This window comes from Cyrtonyx montezumae, unplaced genomic scaffold (genome assembly GCF_038088225.1).
Source record: "Cyrtonyx montezumae isolate F1298 unplaced genomic scaffold, pur_monq_1.0 scaffold_0, whole genome shotgun sequence".
Taxonomy (NCBI): Eukaryota; Metazoa; Chordata; class Aves; order Galliformes; family Odontophoridae; genus Cyrtonyx; species Cyrtonyx montezumae.
In genome coordinates this window covers 901,324-922,360 of record NW_027071824.1, presented here as the reverse complement: position 1 = coordinate 922,360, position 21,037 = coordinate 901,324, and the positions used below count along the sequence as shown (strand labels likewise).

General features: G+C 35.9%; 1 protein-coding gene across 1 annotated transcript in view; it reads left to right on the top strand.

Moving 5' to 3' along the window:
- Window positions 1-21,037, top strand: part of PLCB4 (phospholipase C beta 4) — a 191,634-nt gene that overhangs the window by 136,940 nt on the left and 33,657 nt on the right. Inside the window, exons 20-28 of the mRNA XM_065734812.1 lie at window positions 1,273-1,373; window positions 3,004-3,039; window positions 5,690-5,831; window positions 6,481-6,565; window positions 6,783-6,907; window positions 8,847-8,898; window positions 11,179-11,281; window positions 13,391-13,555; window positions 16,385-16,589. Coding sequence (XP_065590884.1) covers window positions 1,273-1,373; window positions 3,004-3,039; window positions 5,690-5,831; window positions 6,481-6,565; window positions 6,783-6,907; window positions 8,847-8,898; window positions 11,179-11,281; window positions 13,391-13,555; window positions 16,385-16,589 — 1,014 coding nt within the window. The remainder of the gene's footprint in view (window positions 1-1,272; window positions 1,374-3,003; window positions 3,040-5,689; window positions 5,832-6,480; window positions 6,566-6,782; window positions 6,908-8,846; window positions 8,899-11,178; window positions 11,282-13,390; window positions 13,556-16,384; window positions 16,590-21,037) is intronic.

Below are 21,037 nucleotides of genomic sequence, written 5' to 3'. Positions count from 1 at the left end.
TTGAACGTTTCCTGTAGTAAAACATTACCCATACAGTCACGATTGTGGCAGTGGCAATAACTGTGAGCTCCATACATAACCATTTATATAGACTCACCATTTCATCTCAGATAGGTACCACAGCTGTAGCAGGATGTAGTAGAAACATGACCTCACTACTTCATGATGATTTTAAACTTCCACTTACTGTTCAGAATCATACTGTAGCAGCAGTCAAGTCAGTTTTCACTGTGTATATATGTGTCAGGAATGAGGAGGGGACCTGGAAACCTGTGACCTTTGCTTTAAAAACAGATGCTGTCACTATTTTTAATGCTTATGTCAAGGTGAGATTAGATTATTGCATTTTACCTTGTAAGGATGAAATCTAGAATAGGATTTTTCTTGCCAAACTTCAGATACCTTCAGTGTTAGCATTAAGGTATGAGACTGTGATGTGGAATGTTTGTGGCCAACAGAGAAATAAGACGTTTCTAGTATGTGACTCACCTCATCTATGTCCACATTCAAAAGATAGTTCATGCACTGCCTGTACGTGTCTATGCCACAGTTCTGGCCCATGACTGTCTGACACTGAATGTCCCAGCTTTAGCCTTCCCCATGATATTTTCCTATCACAAAGCCACTGCTATTGCTGTTAGTAGAGGTCACAGTGGTAGATATTCTTTGTGATCAAAATATGATATCTGTCCTTGAAGTTCTAAAAAAGATTTAAGTATGATGGTTTTTTTTAAATGTCTTCAGATGACATGGGAGTATGGAAGAGATTCTGCTGCTTTGCAGGCTAATTTCCTCTTAAACACTTCTAATAGTATTGTGTTCTAGACTAGCAAGCTGATCAAATAAGTATTTCTAGAATTATTATTTAAGTCCAACTACATAAAGTGGTTACTGATTATGTTTCTAAGAGACCTTTTTAGCTGCTATGAGAACACCAAATTCTAATGGAAAATCACCCTAAAAGCAAATGGGAAGGATCCCCAGTAACAGGAGCACATAAGGAGAGAATGACTATGTGCATTAAGAGTCTGGATGCAAATAACCTTTTATCACAGCATCACACAGAATCACAGAATTGTAGGGGTTGGAAGGGACCTCTAGAGATCATGTAGTCCAACCCCCTGCCAAAGCAGCTCCCTAGCCCAGGTTGCACAGGTAGGCATCCAGGTGGATCTTGAACATCTCCAGAGGAGATTCCACCATCTCTCTGTGCAGCTGTGCCAGTGCTCCGTCACAAATTTTTTCACAAATTCTTCTTTCTTCTTTGTGTAGCTGACCAGGAAGAAGAAGCTCATCCAGAATATAAATTTGGGAGTGACCTTACTGTAGATGATTACAGTCAAAAAGAAGCTGTTGCCATCAGCGTCAAAAAGGTGGGATTATTTCTTACTTATATTTCTTCGTAAGCTTTCCATGGTTGTAAAACACGAATTTTTTTTGTGGGAGCATTACAGCTCCTGTTGTCAGAAGAGTCAAACACAAGATCTTCTCCAGATTCCTAATGTTTATGTTAATGAGCCAAAAAAGTCTTGTAAATCAAAATACTGCATATTTGGGTAGGATACTCACTGAGGAAACAGAACGTAGGAAAACTGTGTACAACTGAAGCATTTGACCAAAAATACTAATTAAAGGCAACAAGCATTTTCTTATTTCTGCTTCTGATACTTTGAATCTAAGTTTCAGAGCCCTAATATGAAGTGGATATCAGCTTCCTTATTAGTAATGCTTTCTTGCAAGACTGCATCCTAGCTCTCCATTTTCAGGGGTTCCCTGGGTTATTCTTTATTGTTAACTCTTAGGGCAGCTTCTCCTTTCTATCTATAGGAATAATGGCAAAATAGGAACATGGCTATCTGATGGGGTACTATGGCAGTGTGGCTATACCAGCATGCTGGATGGCGTACAGGGTGAAAGTACCCTTTCTTCTAACGATACTTTGTTTAGTGCAGTTTGGTGTTTAGTAACAGAATACTACTTCACAGTAATTAGATACATAACATTGCAATTCAAAGCTGCTGTGGTGTTGAAGGTTTTATTGCTTATTGTTACAGGAAAACAAAACAAAGCAAAATTTGAGTATTAAGGTATTTTATTAGATTGAATTCCTCTGCCACACAAGTATTTAAGCCTTTTTTTTTTATTTTTTGCCTGCCTGTCTTGCCTTTGGATCTTACTCCAGATAGAAGTAGAGGTATGGAAAATCTTTCATAGTACGAACAGCCTTGAGCAGTACATCCCTCTTTAGCAGTATCACTGAGACATCAGATCTGCTTTCTGGGTTTTTCTTCAAGTGTGAATCTTTGCTTCTTCAGGATTTTTATGGCTCCACCCACTGAACTGTGCTTTAATTTATTTTCTCTAGTACCTGAGCAATTCTTTAAATTCCAAACTATTCACTCATTCTCAGTATATACCCTTTGGTAACTTCTCTGCTTAATAGTTCTATGTTCCTTACTCTTTAGGAATGTACATTCAGTGCCAAGTCAACATTTACCTGTCTAAGATTCTCAGTAGAGATAGTTCATGATTGAAGACAGATAGCGGAGAGGCTTGCTTGTCCCATTGCAAATAACATCTTGAGATAGGCCTTTTCCATCTGCAGACATTTAAAACACAGTTTATGGCAATGTTAAGTTTTCAGAGTCTGTGCTGCCTGCATATCCAAATGATCTCATTGTGCTCACTAGGTGTCTCATTCTTTCAGTCTTCTCTAAAACTTACTGCCCTCAGGATCTGAGAAGCACTAGTTTGGGTTTAACTGTATGGCATCCTTTCTCTTATTTCCACTGCTATTTAGCTGCCAAATTTTATGGATTGTTTACCCTGATTTGATATAAACTTTGAATTTTTGCAAGTATATGGGATGGATTTTCTGCTTTACTGTGTGGCTCAGGGTTTACTTTTTGCTCAATTAATTAACTTTTTGAGATTTTTTTTTCCCCTTATTGTGTTTCCAGTTGCATTTTCTTTGGGTAATGCATATATATTTTTTCCCCTTAGGCTATTGAAGATTCTGAGCAAGAAAACAATAAAAAGGTGACACATAGGATATTACGTAGTTTGTTTTATTTCTTAATATATAAAAACCACCTTATTACTTACCATTCATTCCTACTGGTTCTGCAATTTTATGCTCAGCTTCACTATTCCTGTAACTATATCTGAAAGTGACTCTGCTTCCTTTCCTCCTCTTTTGCTGTATTAGGGCTATCAGCAAATGTGGGGACAGACAGTAATGTGTGACTTGTACCTGCATAGAAGTGTCTGATCTTGGTCTGAAATATCGTGCACTGGGAAACAGCTGTTCTTTGAATGATGTTGAAATGCATCATCCCTGCTTTTTTTTTTTTTTCCTTTTTTTTTCTTAGCCTCTTCCCTTACCCTGACTACACTTTGTTTTCCTCTTGTTTTTTCCTCCTTTTGCTTTCCTTTGGGACTTCTGCATTTATCTTCTCCCAAGAATCCCTTTCGTAAGAGTCTTCCCACCTCCTTCCACTCTTCTCTATCCTCTTCTCTCATTAATATTACTCCTGTTTCTAACCACACTCTATTTCACTCTATTTTGTTTTCTAAGCAGCTTCTGATTCTTTTCTTGATGGATAGGGAGGTAAACTAACCCAGAGAGATCAACTCTTCCCCTTTTTTTTCCGTAAATTTCATAAAAGGATCATGTGCTTTCCTTTGTCTCTGTAGACTTTAAGAAACATCCCACCCTACCCCTCCCTAATTTAAATTTTTAAAGTTGAGAATCTTTAACTGTAAAAAAAAAAAAAAACCATAGTTCATTTACTCTAGAAAATGTGAGTCTATGGGTACTAAGATAAAATTAATGACTCGTAGATTGTCTTAGAACTTTGTCATACAGCTAATGTGCCATTAATTTAATCATATAGCTATAGACTGCAGGATACTATTGTCTGACAGTAATGCTTACATGGTCCCCTTTGTAATTGACATTTGGCTTCCTTTTCATTGACATTTGCTACTTATATTTTTTTGGATCAGGATAGTAAAATGTGATTAGGGATTATTAGCAGGAGCAAATTGAAGGAGCCTGTTTTTTACAAGATGAGTGGTCAGTTCTTCCTTAATATTGGCCTTCCAAAACTGACAACACTGAAAACGAATAGTTCCTTTGAAGAAATTTGGCCTTACTTTGATCTAAACTTTATTAAAATATTGACCTAGTTCCAAAAAAAAGTCTGTATTCTACTTGTATAATTACTTGTATAATTAGGTGTATTTAGGGTACACATCTATGAATCCTCACTATTTGGATTCCTGTAATGCAATTGAATCAAACCCTTGTGAGCAGCATTGAGATAGGGTATCAATTTGATTTCATGGGTCATTATAAGTTCAGTTCAGCCTAAAATGTGAACAAGCCCATGTGTACCTGTACTCGTTCTTGTAATCTGGCTATACCATGCAGACCTTGTGATTCTAATGATCTTATTCTATCACGGCATAAATTTTTTCACATAATTCATTTTTTTGAAATGTGTCAACACTGTATAAAAGGTGAAGTTACATATCCATAATACTGGACTTTTCCTCTAGTCTCCTATTTCCTAGCTAAATGAGAAGCAGTAATGTAGGTATTGAGAACTGCATCTTCCACACTTTAATACTGTTGCATATGCTGATACTTACTGTCCCAAGAAAGCACTTTCCATTGCTTCCTGTTATTCACCATTTGATGATACAATAACAAAGGAGAACTTCCTGGCAAACACAGATTGCATTCTGAAAATAAAATGCTGTACTGTGAGAATTTTGAAGAAACTTATCTTTCTTGTTTAAGTTCACTGACAGCCTACAGAATGCTACATTTCTTGGTAACTGGTTCACTGGTAGGAAAGCAAGCAAACTTTGTGGGAAAAATGCTGTGAATGTATGCCTCACAGAAGTTGCTTAGATTGACAGAGATTTGTGAGGTTTTTTCTTCTCTGTGAAAAGAATATTTCAAACTGATTTAAGGAAAATAAAATTTTGATGATGAATTGACAGGTAGACAGATAGATCTGCAGAAGTTGATAGGTATATCCACATGAGAAGTGCTTCAGATTGTGGTTTTTCGTCACATGAAATACTTGTTGAAAACTTTAGTAGTTCTATTAAAATATGGAGCATTTTTGTCTGAATGATGGCTTCTAATATTTTTCATTATAAGAGGCCAGTGGTAGAAGCTCGATACTATTTCTTGTAACATCTGTCTGTCCTATGAAGGCCGTAATTCCTATAGTCTAATCTGCTTTTATTTGTAAAGATAAGCAATTTAATAAATTTGTGTTTTGATGTTTAGAGCATTCTTCTCAGCATAGAGTGTATACACCACCATAGTTGGTATCAGAAAATGTGTACTAAATGGTGACTCTCAGGAATTTATTTACAGACATCATTATCTCCCAGCATTTTTTAGTTCATTATAATATTCTCAAAATTATCCTACTAACATCATGTAGTATTTACTCACTGCTTAAGATCTTCCTGTCATCAGTCCTGTAACATCGAGAGTGAATGGTGCAAATAATTCTTAACTTCTGTCATGAAATTTCTTTTTTTGATTATTTAAATATGCATTCTTTTAAAAAGCTTTCTGCATATTTATGTATAATTTTATATCACATTTGAAAACGAAAACAGAATTTTCTGGAAATAGTGATTATTGTTAATATGTTTTCAGGGTTTAGTAACTGTTGAAGATGAACAAGCATGGATGGCATCTTATAAATATGTAGGTGCCACAACCAATATACATCCATATTTATCAACAATGGTCAACTACGCTCAGCCTGTAAAATTTCAAGGTTTCGACGTAGCAGAAGGTAACATAAAGGTTGAATGAAATGAAAGTATTTGTCTACTTATTTTAGGTAGATTTTTCAATATCTATAATTCCTGAATTTAGAAATGGTGTAAGGTTTTTATACATTGTTGACTGTCATCTATGTGCTTTTCATTCTTTTTCCCTGGATTCAAAATTAGCATGCTGTTTCATTGGTCATCCACTTGGAGTCACTAACTTACTGGGAGAATACGAAGCTGTTGAGGCTAATTGTATTCTATAGGCTCTTTCAACTAAGCTGCTTTTTTTTTTTTTTTGGTTCATCTTTCTGTAAAGGAACGTGAGCGTGATTATCACAGTGGTCAGTAATTAGAGGATGCTTTTGTGTTGCACAGTAGACCATTTAGCATGTTATTTTATTTCGTCTAGCAACATCACACGGGCTCTGAATAACAACTTTCTCCTAAACAAAACAATAAAGTTTCATTGATTTCCAAAGAACTGAAAGAAAGTGGCAAATCAGAACTATTACTTAATTTCTCTTTGGTGTAATTTGATTCTGTGAGTGACAGATCATGGGGAAACAGGCCAGGATTTGCTACATCATGTTTTTTAGGTATAGTGCATGATTTTGAATTTTGATGCGTTGTTACTATAGTGTTTTAAAATTTCTTGTCTTTTCTTTCTAGAACGTAATATTCACCATAACATGTCCTCTTTCAATGAATCTGTTGGACTAGGGTATTTGAAGACCCATGCCATTGAGTTTGTGAAGTATCCTTTCAGCCTTTCCCAGTGGTGCTCTTCTAATGCTACAAATAAACTACGAATGAGTGTTTCTATTTGCACTATTCTGTGTTCATAGTGGAACTAGAAATTAGGATGAGGATACGATGTGGAACAGTAAAATAATGTAAGAAATACTGAGGATAACAGGACGTGACCATACATTTCTATGACATTATTTCATTTTCCTTGATACATTTTACAGTTATAATAAAAGACAAATGAGTCGGATATACCCAAAGGGAGGCCGAGTAGATTCCAGTAATTACATGCCTCAAATTTTCTGGAACGCTGGCTGCCAGATGGTCTCACTGAACTATCAGACCCCAGGTAGGCAGCAACGACCAGTGAACCTCAATCCTAAAGAATGGCTTGGGCAGTAACTCTCAAACAGATGCTATGGATTTGCTTCTGGCATTTTTTGAGGAAACAGACATATGGCTAAATAATGTGGTGGGGAGGAATTATGGAAGCATAAGATATGAAGTAACATAAAGCCATGCACTGAAGGAAAATTAAAGCCACCTTTCATGGAAGAATAATACAATACTGTAACTTTTCAAATTATAATGTGTTTTTAATAAAAAATATTAATTGCAGGGGAGTCAGTGTTGTCACAAGATGCTGTTTTTGCACTGTTTTGTTCATGTCTCCAAAATAAAGATGGAGGACTGAACAAATTAAAAAGTAAAACGTAGTGATTGTGTGCCAAATGCATTTCTAGACCACGTTTTGTGAAGTGCTTGCATCAGAGAATGAGTTCTGAAATCCATCTTGGAGAACATGCGAAGGAATGTAAATACTTCTCCACAGCATAAATAGGATATCTATTGTTCTTGTTCAGTGAAGGTGTGAGAATAGCTTTGTTTTGTTTCCTAGTTTTCCTTTTTTAATTAATCTAGGAATGTCTTCAGACATATATGGAACAGAGCAGTTTTTCTATTTTCTTCTTCTAGCTGTGATAGTACTGTTCTTTTGTTTTTCTTACATTTCCCCTGAATTTTGACTTTGGTACTGCAGACATTCCTGATGATCACGAGCTCTATCTTGCAAAACTTCACATGCCTGCCATGAGTGATTTATAGCTGAGAAGGCAAGAGAAAACTGTACTGGAAAACACTGTAAACCACACCTCTGAACTTGATTTGGAGGCTGGAGCAGATATACAAGCTTCAGTCTTCTCCCAGTGAGCCTCTACCCCTAGCACATTGTTCTCAGCCCCTTTGTATTCCAGAATAGGAGTGTGAATTGTCTAGTTGGAAGGGAACAACTTTCCTCAATTAATCTTATGTGATACAATGATACTGTCAGGCTGAAGAGCAGTTGAAGAATTAGAAGCTAAGGCTGCGCAGTAAAGCAAATGTCTAACATAAGCATATGAGAATTATGTATTATGTAACAGGATACATAGGAGAAATTATGTTCCCTTTCAAAGTTAGTGTTTGTGAGAAGGAGAAGACCTATATTATCAATAAACAAAGATAGTATATTCCATTGTAATTTGAATCTTGTGAGAAAACAATATATTTTCGGTAGAGTTTGGGAGACGTATGTATGGAAGAATTTTTTATACATTTACTCTTCTGTCTTTATAGATAAGTGCCATAAAAATGCATTGAATAAAACTCAGACTCTTTAAAAGGTGAAGCTTAGCAATGGTGCTATGATCTCTGTGGTTTCTTTTGGTGGTATTTTATTCAATTAAACCCTTAAGAAGCTAGTGAAACAGTCATTTCACCTCTTTTAAGACTTCAGGATATAGACATCTTCATCAGAAGTAGCTGTCTGTTATTGCTGTAGAGAAGTACCCAATTCCAGGATGTTTGGGTTTTTTTTTGACATCTGCTTTATAATTAATTGCACTGTTAAAAGTGCCTGTATCACTGTTATTTAAAGTGATTCTAGGTCACTGGCAAGACTAGAGAAATTTGTTCTGTAAATATCAAAAGTTAGGTGACTAAAATCCCATCCCAGGCTCTTAATCCCAGTCTTAATCTTTACTGCCAACTGAGCATGTTTGAATTCAGGGAGAGGCTGTTTTCTAAGGACAGCTGTTTCCAGTGTTGTTGATAAAGCTGTTACTACTGTGAAGAAATCTAAAATTTTCATATTACTTCTTTTCATTTTTTAGGTCTGTATGTATTCTATATGCATTTAATATTCATTTAAATTTATTTTTCTGGACAAACAGTCTTATTTTCTTCTCTAAAAAGGATTGTTCGTGATCTGTATTATTCAGGAGGAAATGGTAATTTTTTTCTCTTGACAGATTTAGCAATGCAATTGAATCAAGGAAAATTTGAATATAATGGATCATGTGGGTGAGTGATGTGATTTAAACTGTTGTCACTGTACATCAGAACCCTTTACTATGGCTTTAATAAAATTTTGTCATTCTTAGTTATGTATTACAAAAGAAAAATGGTATGCTAGGTGAAGAGTAGAAATTAACAGAATGCAGGGAAAATTATCCCCTGCAAGGGGCATTGTAATAAATATGCTTTTTAATTATGCCCAGCTTTTAAAGATGAGATATAAAGGCTTTTTGTGTCAGTTATGAAGATGATCATTAATACCATTCAGAGTTACTTAAATTTGTCTTCAGCTTCTGTTGCCAGTCTTTTTTTTTTCCTTTCATTTTTTTTCAATTCAGGGTGGAGAATCACATTGCACAGTTCACAAAATAGCCAAATTTACTTGAGCTAGTTAATTTTGATACATAGGAAAGGTGTTTTTCTGTGTGCTTTTTTTCAGTCTGTTAATATAGAGAGCAGATTTCAGAGAAAATAGTGAAGTGTTTCATCTTGTAAGTTCTTGCTCGTTATTTTTGTATGACACGTTTTTCAAATGTTTTTCAAACAGTAGATCTTTCTCAGATGTTGAGATTATACCGTGATAGGATAGACTTACCATTGATAGCTAGAGGAGGGAGAGAGTTTGAGGAATTACAGAAAATGACAGTATAGAAACACATTAAAGTCTGCAAACTCATCCTGAAGAAGAAATAACTCTTTTTCTCCTGGAAGTCTTATTCAGAAGGAAAATCTGAGTAGATGAAACTTCCTCTCCTGCAGAATGGACAATATAGTGCTTTGATTATATGTGTGCATTTCAAATGTACACTCTTCTGATAGAGGCTGTTGGATTTGACAGAGGTGCAGTCTCTAGTCATATCAGTCAGAATAACAAAAGCAGAAGAAAAGCCTTTTTTACAGAAGGGTATGATTCCTTTCTTATTTGACATGCAAGCCTAGTAGAGCAGCACATGCTTTTGGCAGTTTCTCTGACAGGCATCATTATGAACTATATTTCTTGATTCTCCTGTCAGTCTTCTGGTATTCTAGTAATATAGTGGTAATAGTTATAGAGAGGTAATAATTTAACATGCATTGTAAATATGGTGCTGTATCATTACAGTGGGAACACTCAGGGCAGTGAAAACAAAAAATGGCATTTCTTTCAGACCATACTTCTTTTTTCTCAGATTTACAGCTTCATGCTAGTGAAATGAGAAAGCTCTTCAGCATGAACATCTTTTCACTTCAACAGGCCTGGAGCTGAGGCTTAGCATGATTTCATAGTTCTCTTCTGCCCATAATCTATTTGACCTTATTAAAATATTGCGAAATCCCATATATTTTTAATGTGAAAAGAGTGAGGATTATTACTTTCCTAAATATAAACTAAGTTATGAAAAAATTGGAGAAAATGCATTTAGAGTCTTTCTTTTGGAATTATTCCTGAATTTTTGGCAAGTCTTTATGTGTTGCAAACAGATCATTTCCTAGGGAGACTAGAGTATGTATAGGAAAATGACCTAGCAGTTGCTGTCTCTCAGGGCTGCAGAATTAGCAATATGACTCCAGCTACACGTTTTCTTCCACCAGTGGAAGAAAATCCCTTTTATATGTAGCACAGCAATTCTGTGGATCAGCCACTGTTTTATTCTGATGGCAGAATCCTTGGGTTTTGATTCATCAGAGCACATATCAGCTTCATTGATGTGTTGATCCAGTGTATAGTCCTCAGGGATGTATTGTAAGTGTTATTACGATAGTACCTTTCATGCTACTATAATTAACAATCTGTCAGTACTAACATCAGCTGTTTTCCCTAAGGTTTTATAACTGAGATTAAAAAATTAGTTTCAAGCTGATATTTATTCTCTGAGTCTTGACTCTTTGTAACTGCTTCATTTAAAAATAAAATTGAATAATCTGACTGTATTTTTTGAAAGTGATAAAGAATTAAAGAAAACCAGAGCATCTTTTTTTTCTGATGTAACACTGTATTTTTAAAACATGTTACTAAATTATTTTGAATTGTCTTGTATGATATTTATTTTGCTCTTGAAATCTAGAGTCGATTTAATCTCTTGATAGCTGGTAATCCAAAATTAAGATTAACACTTATCTGTATTCTAGGTAACTATAAATTTTCTGCTTTTTCTCCCTCACACTTGCAGATTGAATGGAAATATGTTTTTTAGAGTGCTGTATGAGAGTTCATTGCTTAAAGTTAGAACATCCATTTTATCTGTAGTTAATTCAAGTTCTGCTTCCACAAAAGAATAATTTTCTTCTTCTTTTTCTTGAAATAAGCTACCTACTTAAACCAGATTTCATGCGACGACCAGATAGAACATTTGACCCCTTCTCTGAAACTCCTGTAGATGGTGTAATTGCTGCAACGTGTTCTGTACAGGTAAAACGGCTCCAATAGTTCTTTCATCATATCACATCCAAATCATATTTAAACGTGAATAGAAATAAGATAGGTGCAGAATTTGTATTGTGTGGATTTCTTCAGATTTTTTTCTTTGTTTCTATGTTTACTTGGTCTGATTAGAACATGAGATAATTTGTTTGTTATTACACATTTTCACCAAATATGAAATCCTCACATGCTCTTTTTGATTTACATTAGCCCTCAAATGAATAAATGAGTGGAGTACTTTTCTGTTGATGCTATGAAACTGTATGGACTTCACTACAGAGCAAGGAGAAATATGGGTATATATGAAGAGAGATTTTCAAAATAAGTAAAAAAAGATGGTTCATGTGATGGAGGTCCTTACTTTAAAATCATCTATGAGTAGCAAAGCCTATAAAATTTCTGTTGTAGTTTTAAAATGTGGTTGAGTATCGTGTTTTGGTAATTGTGTGTAAATGCTGTTTTGTGACTTGACTCTTGGCTCTCTTCGTTCACAAGATTATAATGTGCAATTTAACAAAGGTTTGGCTTTCCCTTGTCTCTTTCTATGTATAGCATAGAGATCTGAAAATCTCTCTGAGCAAGGGTTCACTTTGCACTGTAAATGATTAAGTTCATTTGTACCTCAAGAAGAATAAAAACAAGAAAAAAATGCAAAAAAATAAAAAATAAATAATGTTATAGGCAGAGTCTCTCCAAGGAGGAAGTGGGATCTGGAGGTGAGAACATAGTGCTAGGAATCACCATAATTCTTAGATCGCTTATCTTGTTACTTGATCTGCTTGGATGACTAAGTCTAGTGTAAAATTCCATGCTTATTCCCTGAACCTGTAAGAATCATGTAATAGTGTCAACCAGTCCATTCAAGAAGTGCAGACTGAAAAGTAGAAACAGATTTGTAGAGCTTTATTGGAGAATGCTACAAGAGGATATGGTCCTTATAGTGAAGCATGTACAGTCTTACTAAAGAGAAAATACGTATCTTATGGAGTAAACTGGTATTAAGGAGGTGTAGAGTAGACAGTGCAAAGAGAGAGAGGGATAGATAGATTGGTAGATAAGGTTTGTAAGAGGAATATGTCTTCCATTGCATCAACTTTTGATTCTTAATTTTATTTGTACTACAGTAATAGAATCCATGACAAAGAGCAAGACTCCTCTTGTAGAGATGCATGCTGTTATGAAAAAGAAAAAGAAAAGAAAAAGAAAAGCCAGTGATGATATCCATCTCAGCCACATAACCTTTCAGATCTGTTATCTAGCGTTGTTCCCTGGAAGAATGCTAGATTATGACAAAAATGTCTCAGATGAGCTTATATCTGTGAAATTGCATTTTTCTTTCCTCCTTGAGCTTAGGGATGAAATCATTAGCTGTGTTTTTAAGTAATAGATTATCTTGATGGAAGAAAAATGTGTCTTGGTGTAATTACCTGCTGTAGCTCAATTGTTCTTGACTTGAAATAAAATCACAGCAAATCTTCATGTACAAAGCAATACAGAGGAGTCATCTGCACTGTTTGTTGGTTTTTTTTTAATTTTATTTAATGTGATTGGTTTAAAACATGCTCCAAAGTGAAAGTAGAGCAATAACTTTCTTTCACTTTTTTGTTATCAAAACATAAAATAGAATTCAAACAGAAAATTTTAAATCATACTTCGAGAGCAGTTGCAGAATAGTAGCTCCTAAGCAGGTTGTTTCATTCAGCATATTTTATAAATATAGTAAATACCTGTGAAACAGGAGCAAGTTGAGCTTACAGACTTAGAACTTTTAGTATCTTAGCACAGTGAGCACAGTCATTTCTTTTTGTCACATTTCTCATTTACAGTTTCTTCTAAATTCATATAGTACAACTAAAATGAAAGCTCGGGATATATTTAAGATCACAATGACTTTTCCAAGTAAATGCAATGTTATCACTTATTATACCATTTTCATATGATTAAATACATATATCTATTCTATATAAAGCATTTTTCAGACTGCCTTCACTGAATAAAAAATGTTCAGTATTTCCAGTATTCATCATGTGCTGAATGCCTTGCATTGTTGATATTCTCCATACTGCTTTTCCTTACTTTTCTGTTATTACATTGCAGGTGATATCTGGTCAGTTTTTATCAGACAAAAAAATTGGTACGTATGTAGAAGTGGATATGTATGGTTTACCCACGGACACAATACGGAAAGAATTTCGAACACGCATGGTGATGAACAATGGTCTGAACCCTGTTTACAATGAGGAATCATTTGTATTTCGAAAGGTAGGATATTTGGAATGCACTGTTTGTGATTGGCAGCCCTTTTGTGTATAAGCATCCTTGCTCACTTGAGCTGCTCCCTGCTTCAGTCTGACTGCTGACATGAATAAGTACTGCTCCCATAAAAAAGGGTTTGTAGGGTTCCTGTTTACTACAGTAAACAATTTAAAAGCTGAAATAAGGTTTCAGGAGAAATCTTTTTTTTTTTTTTTTTTTGTTTTAATTTTGAATTGTTTTGTTTGTTTTTCTAATGGATAACCTCTGTAGCTGTCACATGATTTTTTGTTTCTGTTTGGCTCTTCCCTCCCCTTTGCTTCCTCCTCCCACTCGGAGGTAACCACCTCATCCATGGCCATGCCTGTGTTCAAGGTATGCAGTCTGCTCAGAATGAGCCCCCGCTGGTGGACACCATCAATCCTTGGAGATTTCTTCTTCCCTGCCCTGGCAGTGGTTGCTATCTTGCACTGTTCCTTCAGCCCAGAGGGCAGGTGAGATGCTGCATCCAAAGCTAAGGTCAATGTTATTACATGGAAAAGTTGGAAGGGTGCTGTGTTCTTCAAATGTGTTGCCAGCTCCCTCCTCCATGTGCATTATGTACCTTTTTTTTCTTTTTTTCTTTTTTTTTTTTTTAATACAAAAATAACAGAAGGAAAACAACCCTTTTTTCTTGGTATGGGGTATTTAAAAAGAGATATCACTTGTCATTGCCCGTGTTCCGTTCAGTTTTTATCTCTCAGTCTGTAAGGCACACACAGACACGCATTAATATATATAATATCAGCTGGAATTTCATCCAGAATATGTGTTAGCAGTGGTGTCTTTGAGAATGTCTGTTTTGCTTACACCTGTTTTGTTGTCATGTAAAGTTGTTCTCTTATACCAAAGTGACTTTGCTATGTGGTGATACCACTTTACACGTGGGCAGAAAACATGCATCATCTCCTTTCTAAACAGTGTAACTGGATTTTAATTGAAATGTAATTAATACAAGAGATTATTTTAGACTCAAATACATTCTGAAATGAATGTGAATCCTACTGCTTTTATGTGTGTATGAGGAGGCCCAGGGAAAATACTTAGGTACGTGACAGGCAGTCATACTCCCCTTGGCTTCTTGACCATATGGTCAGCATCAGCTGCTTTCTAATTTCTTAAATCAGAAGGCCCATAATGTACAGAGTGCACTCTGTTTCAGTGTAAAAGAGGGGTACCTGCTTATCATGGCATGAGTTTAATTGGTGATGCTAATCTAATGCTGCATGGACTTTATTTTCTACTCTGCAATAAATAACATTCTCTTGAGTAAGTCATATTGTAAGTCAACCAAGAGATTATTTTTCTTTATCTCACGTCACCATTGTGTCAGGCTTAGCATAGTAATCAGGACATACGTTGATAACCAGATGTGGTTAGTCACATAGGCACAACAGGAATAACTCTAGTTGGAAGAAATGAAGATGTGAGATGCTCAGTGCTAAAATGTCAGGGAGGTGGGGAGGGCCTTCCAGAATACCCTAGAACAAACTAACACAGAGAGAAATAAAACCTTCTTAGACCCCATTCCTGCTCCCTTGTCAATCTCTGTCTGAGCCAATCAAGTATTAAAAGGTTTACTAGCCTGTGGGCTGTAGAGGAGAGATCTTACCTGCATGATTTGAGTTACAATGTTCTCCTTAAGCTGATGTTTAATCATACGTAGTTGCTTTTAGGTAACGTTTGATTGCTCTTCTGTCATGTTTTGTTGTTTTTATTTTAATTAAAGTAAACCTTTGATCATTCTAACTCAAGTACTGTGTTGTCAACTGTGTTGTGTAAGGGGGAGGTGTGGGTCAGAGCTGGTGGTAACATGTTTCAAGTGTCTAGTTATCACTTATCCTGAGCAATTAAAGCAAGACTTCTATGAGTAGCTCAGCTGAATTCAGAGAGCAAAAGCATACTTTATTTTGTGCCCTCTGTGATCTACAATGAAAGTGACAAGGGGAAGGTCTAAGGCAGATAGTAGAAACAGTTTTTCTAGGTCTTTTGTCTGATAAGCATCAGTGAATAGAATCACGTAGAGAAGACTTTTCCTACCATAAAATCAAGGCAGACTGGCACAGAGACTGTGCATCTTGGTTAACCTGTCTTCTCCTCACTGCTCTGCGCACAGAAGCAGTGTCTGTGTTCCAGGGAAGGCAGGGGATTTTTGCTCTTCTTTTGATCAGATAAGGTGGGGGCTGACAGATGCAGATACCTGACAGCATCTCTGCTCATTATGCATATTTCATGCTGTGAGTACTCACTTCTGCTGGCAACACACTCTTTCAGCAGGTCTTTCAACCTGCCCTGCTCTCTTCTTTCTGCTTCTTTCTTCTACAAATCACATAGCTCAACATGTATGCACACATCAACTTATGCTTGCATTCCTTCCATTCTTCACTGCCCTTTTGGATACATCCCAAATTCCATCTTTCTGTCATAATTCCTCCTTATTCAATGTTACCTACTTTTTGGTTGCCACGCTATCTGCCATTTCCCATGTAGTGTTTACCTGCTTGCTTATTCATGTCACTGGTCTCCAGTAATATAAAATAAATATGCAAGATATTTAGGTAGTATAACTGTAAGATGTAGGATTGTACATTTTAGAATTAGCCATTATTTAGAGTGAAAAAAAGATTTTCTAGGAAAGGATAATTTGAAAGTATGCTGTTTGCAGGTACTGACATTATGTTTCAGTGATGATAGCCTGTTTCTGGCATACAAAGTAAATGAGTAGATTGCTTCAGTATGAGAGGTGAGGAGGATGATACTGTATTAGTCATTAAATATCTTCATTTTATGGCTTTCCAGGTTATTCTTCCTGATCTTGCTGTCCTGAGAATAGCAGTATATGATGACAATAATAAATTGATTGGTCAGAGGATCCTGCCTCTGGATGGTCTACAAGCAGGTTACAGACACATTTCACTTCGGAATGAGGGCAACAAACCACTCTCACTTCCAACAGTTTTCTGCAACATTGTGCTCAAAACATATGTGCCTGATGGTTTTGGAGGTGAGATAAACCTGTACTTCGGTGCGTGGTAAATTTTGAGTGTTGTAGAATTTACTGTGTTGTAGAATTTACAGTGTTTCAATACACCATCTTGGAGTAGACACACAATGCTGGAGGACTGGCTAAGGTGTACTTTAACACTGTGGAAACCCCATTTGTTCAGTTAAGAAACAAAATTTTCAACCACGTTCCTCAGTGTTAATGGTAGTGAAATGTATCCTGTTAAATTACAAAATAATATGGAGAATATTCTAGTACTAGGGTTATCTCTGGTTTTCTTTTTATTGGCACTTCAGGAAGATTTTAATTTTTATTTTTTTTATGACAAGTTTGCCAGGGTAACGTGTATTTTAACTGTATTGTTTGTCTAACATGCCTGTACAATTGCAGCAGAATCTAGACATGCATTTTTTCAAGCAAAGGCACTTTTATACTCTGGAGAAGATGGGTATATTTTTGTTAAAATCTGACAGTGAAAGAATTTAATATCCAAAACTTTTCTGCATTTTTCTCTCCCAATTTTACATGTTTTAGTGTATTCTAATTGTTTTTAGGGAAGTTGTTTCTAATCTGAGCCATTCCCATGATCAGTTTGGCAGGGTCATTGCCACATCTGGATATGAACGAACAGCTGAAAATAGTCATTACACCAATTTAATCTCTGTAATGTGTAAGTTCACCCTGAGAATGAACCTCTGGGTAATGTGTTCTTCACTGCAGATGAAATTCACTTGTATATTAGACAATATGTAAATCATTTAAAGCTGCAAAATAAAAATTATGGAAATTATGTTAAATGTTAATGCTCTGCCTCAGTGACAAAATGAAGGTTACCCTGTATTTGATTTGTGAGACATTGGTAAAAATGGTATTTGGCTCTTTGCAAAAGCAATTTCAAACCTCATGTCTACACTTAGGGACTCATTTATGTATGTGTTTTAATTCTTATCAGAACTTGAGTTGTCAGTTAATGGCTTAGTTAAAATATTTTCTAAACTGAGGACATACTTCTGATTTGGGATTGGCATTTTTCTGAATGATACCACACTTCATGTATGAGCAGAGTTTAAAGTTAGTGGAGTTTAATTTGTCTTAAGTGTTGGAGTGGGCTGGTTGTATAGGGAGAAAAATGTATATATATATATTTTTTTAAATGCATTACACAAATTCAAAGTAGAAAACTTGTATTTCGAAGAGAATTCGAATACCAATTTAGAATTTGCAAATTGTATACTGTTAATATTGGCTGATACACTGCTTTGTCACCATTGCTTCTGATGTTTTATCTGGTAAAGGAGAGGACATAGAAAACATCAATACCCCTATGTAACTTTATGATTAAGTAAAATACTGCCACAATGGGAAAACTGTCTTGTTGGGGAAAACAGGCTTAATATTAATATGAACAAAATGAATTCATTTATTCTCTTCTCCATTCCCCATATAGTTTTGATGTTTCTTATGTATTTTTATCATTTATATAGAACAAGCTGATGAACAACTGGGAAATAACTTTTGACACTCAGGTGGAATCATTAATATTCTCCTGATGTGTTTTCTAGTACCTGTCATCTGCAGTGCAGCTCTCATTGTTTTATGAGCTGCCATTAGGATCTCTATGATTGTTTTAGAAAACCTATGGGAAGGTGTGAGTTGGTTCAATAGCTGCCTGCTTTCTTTTTAATTTTTCTAACTTGTACGAGTAAGATTTAAAAACTTGCACTGAATAATAACCAGAGTTATTAATCCATTATAGGCCTTAAAAGATACATTTTTTTTAATTATTTATTGTAGAATTTACTGATTTTTCGTGATTTATCTGCATCAGATACTCTGTTCCTGATAAAATAAAATTCTGGTGCAAATTAATGTAAATGAAGTAGTATTCTCCAAGGTGAAGCTTCTGTAATACAGATCTGTACGTCAGTAAGCATGGTTACTTAAGTCAGTGGTTAGTGTCTTCTGTAATGCTCTCTTCCATTTATTTTCCTCCGTCTATATTTAATTGGAAGTCTTTTAGAAAAATGCTGTTCCCTACCCCTACCTTACCTCACCAAGGGAAATGACAAACGTAAGCAAAGGACAAATGACAATGTAAAAACAGTGATGAGTCACATCCCACTTGTAGAAACGCTGAGCCTTTGGTGATGTTCTCCTATGGTTAGTAATACAATTTACAAAGATCTCACTCTCCCAAAGATGTTAGTCATTTTTACTTTGAAGCTCATGGTAATCAGGTTCCATTTTCAACTGACGCATCATGTTCACAGGTTGCCTTGAGTGTTCATAGAAAAGTACGTGCCAAGGACAAAAAGACATCGTTACTAAGTTAGGAAGGGGTCTGGAACGCCTCTCCTGTGGTGAAAGGCTAAGGGAGCTGGGCTTATTTATCCTGAAGAAGACTCTAGAGAGATCTTACTGTGACCTTCCAGTACTTGAAAGGATATCATAAGAACTAGAGAGACTTGACTTCCCCCGCAAGCAGATAGTGATAGAACAAGGAGGAACAGTTTTAAACTGAAAGAGGTGGTGAGACACTGGCACAGAATGCCCAGAGAAACTGGTCAAAACTGGTCAGTGGGTGAGCTTCTCTGACCCATATCATTGTAAGCTAATTTGGAAAACAGCCAAATTTTTGACATGGTATATAGACAAAAATCAAGTGATGAAAACTCTGAGTGTCAGAACTGCTGTTGCAGAAATATGTCTAGTATGCTCATGAGTCCATCTAGGATATGAGGATACAAAAATCATCTACTCATAAGCAGTGAAAATAGGGGTTTGCCACATTCTGTAAAGAAAAGGATTCTTTGCAAGAGAATCACCATGCATGGTCTCCTGGATTCTCATGACAAAAGCCTGATTTAATGGAATGCCAATACTTTTTAGTGAATGATGAGTCAGGCTGCAGCATTTAAACCTCCTTTCCTAAGTTACTGCTCTAACAGGGAAGGTTCATTAGCTGAGTCCATAATACTGAAGTTAAAGTTTTGGAGACGTCATTAAAACTGATTGTTGCTATGGTCTCTAAAAATGTGTTAATATTTTAAATAGTGAATCAGTTTAATTTATAAAATTGTTTCTTACTGTGGAGGGCCTCCATTGCCATTTGTGATTTTTTTAGTTTTGAGATTAGTCATGGAAAGAAATTATTCAGCGTGAACGTAAATATTCCCATGTCTTTGTCTTCCTTCAGAACTGTGCTTACACATTCATCACTGTATATGGAAAACGCATTCTGTAATTTATGTGGTTAAGCTTAATCAATGCAATTTTTAATTTTACAGATTTATTTTATGCTCCAGAGGTGAAGTTGGGGAGAGGGTGGAGGAGGAGGTGGAGAAGGAAGGCATCACATATTCACTCTGATCCTAATTCTGATTTCATGTCAGTACTGTTGTTTCTAATTTTAATAGAAGCAGCTAAGGTTGCAGTTCAGGTAATTGGTATGCTGACAGCCAGAATGATCACGGCGCTGTACTCTGTAGACTTATCCACCCAGCATGAGAGACAGCACATTATAGCATTGAATTTTATTGTAAAATAGAGTGGTTATGGTATAATTGTATGCATTTTGCTATGTAAAAGAAAAGGAACTTCTCCTAGGAAAGTGGTATTATTTACTCTGTTAGGCAGAGTAAGTGAAATGAGCTTCCACGACATAAACTTGTCTGATATTCCACATATGCAGCCTGGATTAAGAACTTCAAATAGAATTCGCTTATTTTCATGACAACATGTGAGGAGTTTTGGGTAGTGGTATAGTTATGGGTGACCCTGGATGTACAGCACCATGGCTCATCTCTGCATGTGTATTGAGGAGGATTCTGTGTGTCCATAGGGAATGAGGGAAGGAGTATGGGATGCCAGAGACCAGGGATAGAAGAAATGATGCCAGCACCCACTACAGCCTGCAGTCTGGCTTGAAATCATGGAGAAACCAACCTTGGTTCTCCACTGTCCCCTGGGAAGCTGAGGTTAGAAGATTACTAAATAGGAGCAAACAGGGAGATCCTTACTGTTCATGGAGCGTTTCTGTAATACTAACTCCCCTAGTAGTCTGAGTAGGCAGTCAGTACCTCTTCAGATAACCAAGAGACAAAGTTGTTAGCACTGTGTCACTCAGCACATTCCATTTTGTTCTCAAATTCTAGTGTCACCAACCAGGAGTAACACAGCATCTTTGCTCTGATGGAGCTAGAATGGGTTTTCCTAAGCATACTACCCGGATTCATACCACTCCCTTGACACTTTTTAAACTGATTCATGTTTTTAATATGTTCAGGTGCTATTTTGATGAGCACTTTCTGTCCTGACAAATTTTTTGTATAAAGCTGAACTATTTTTGCAAGTCGAGGTTCATTCAACAGTAGTAGAATAAAGGTCTTGAAAAAAATAAATTTTTAAATGCTTCTGAAAATGATAAAAAGATGACTTTTTTTTTTTTT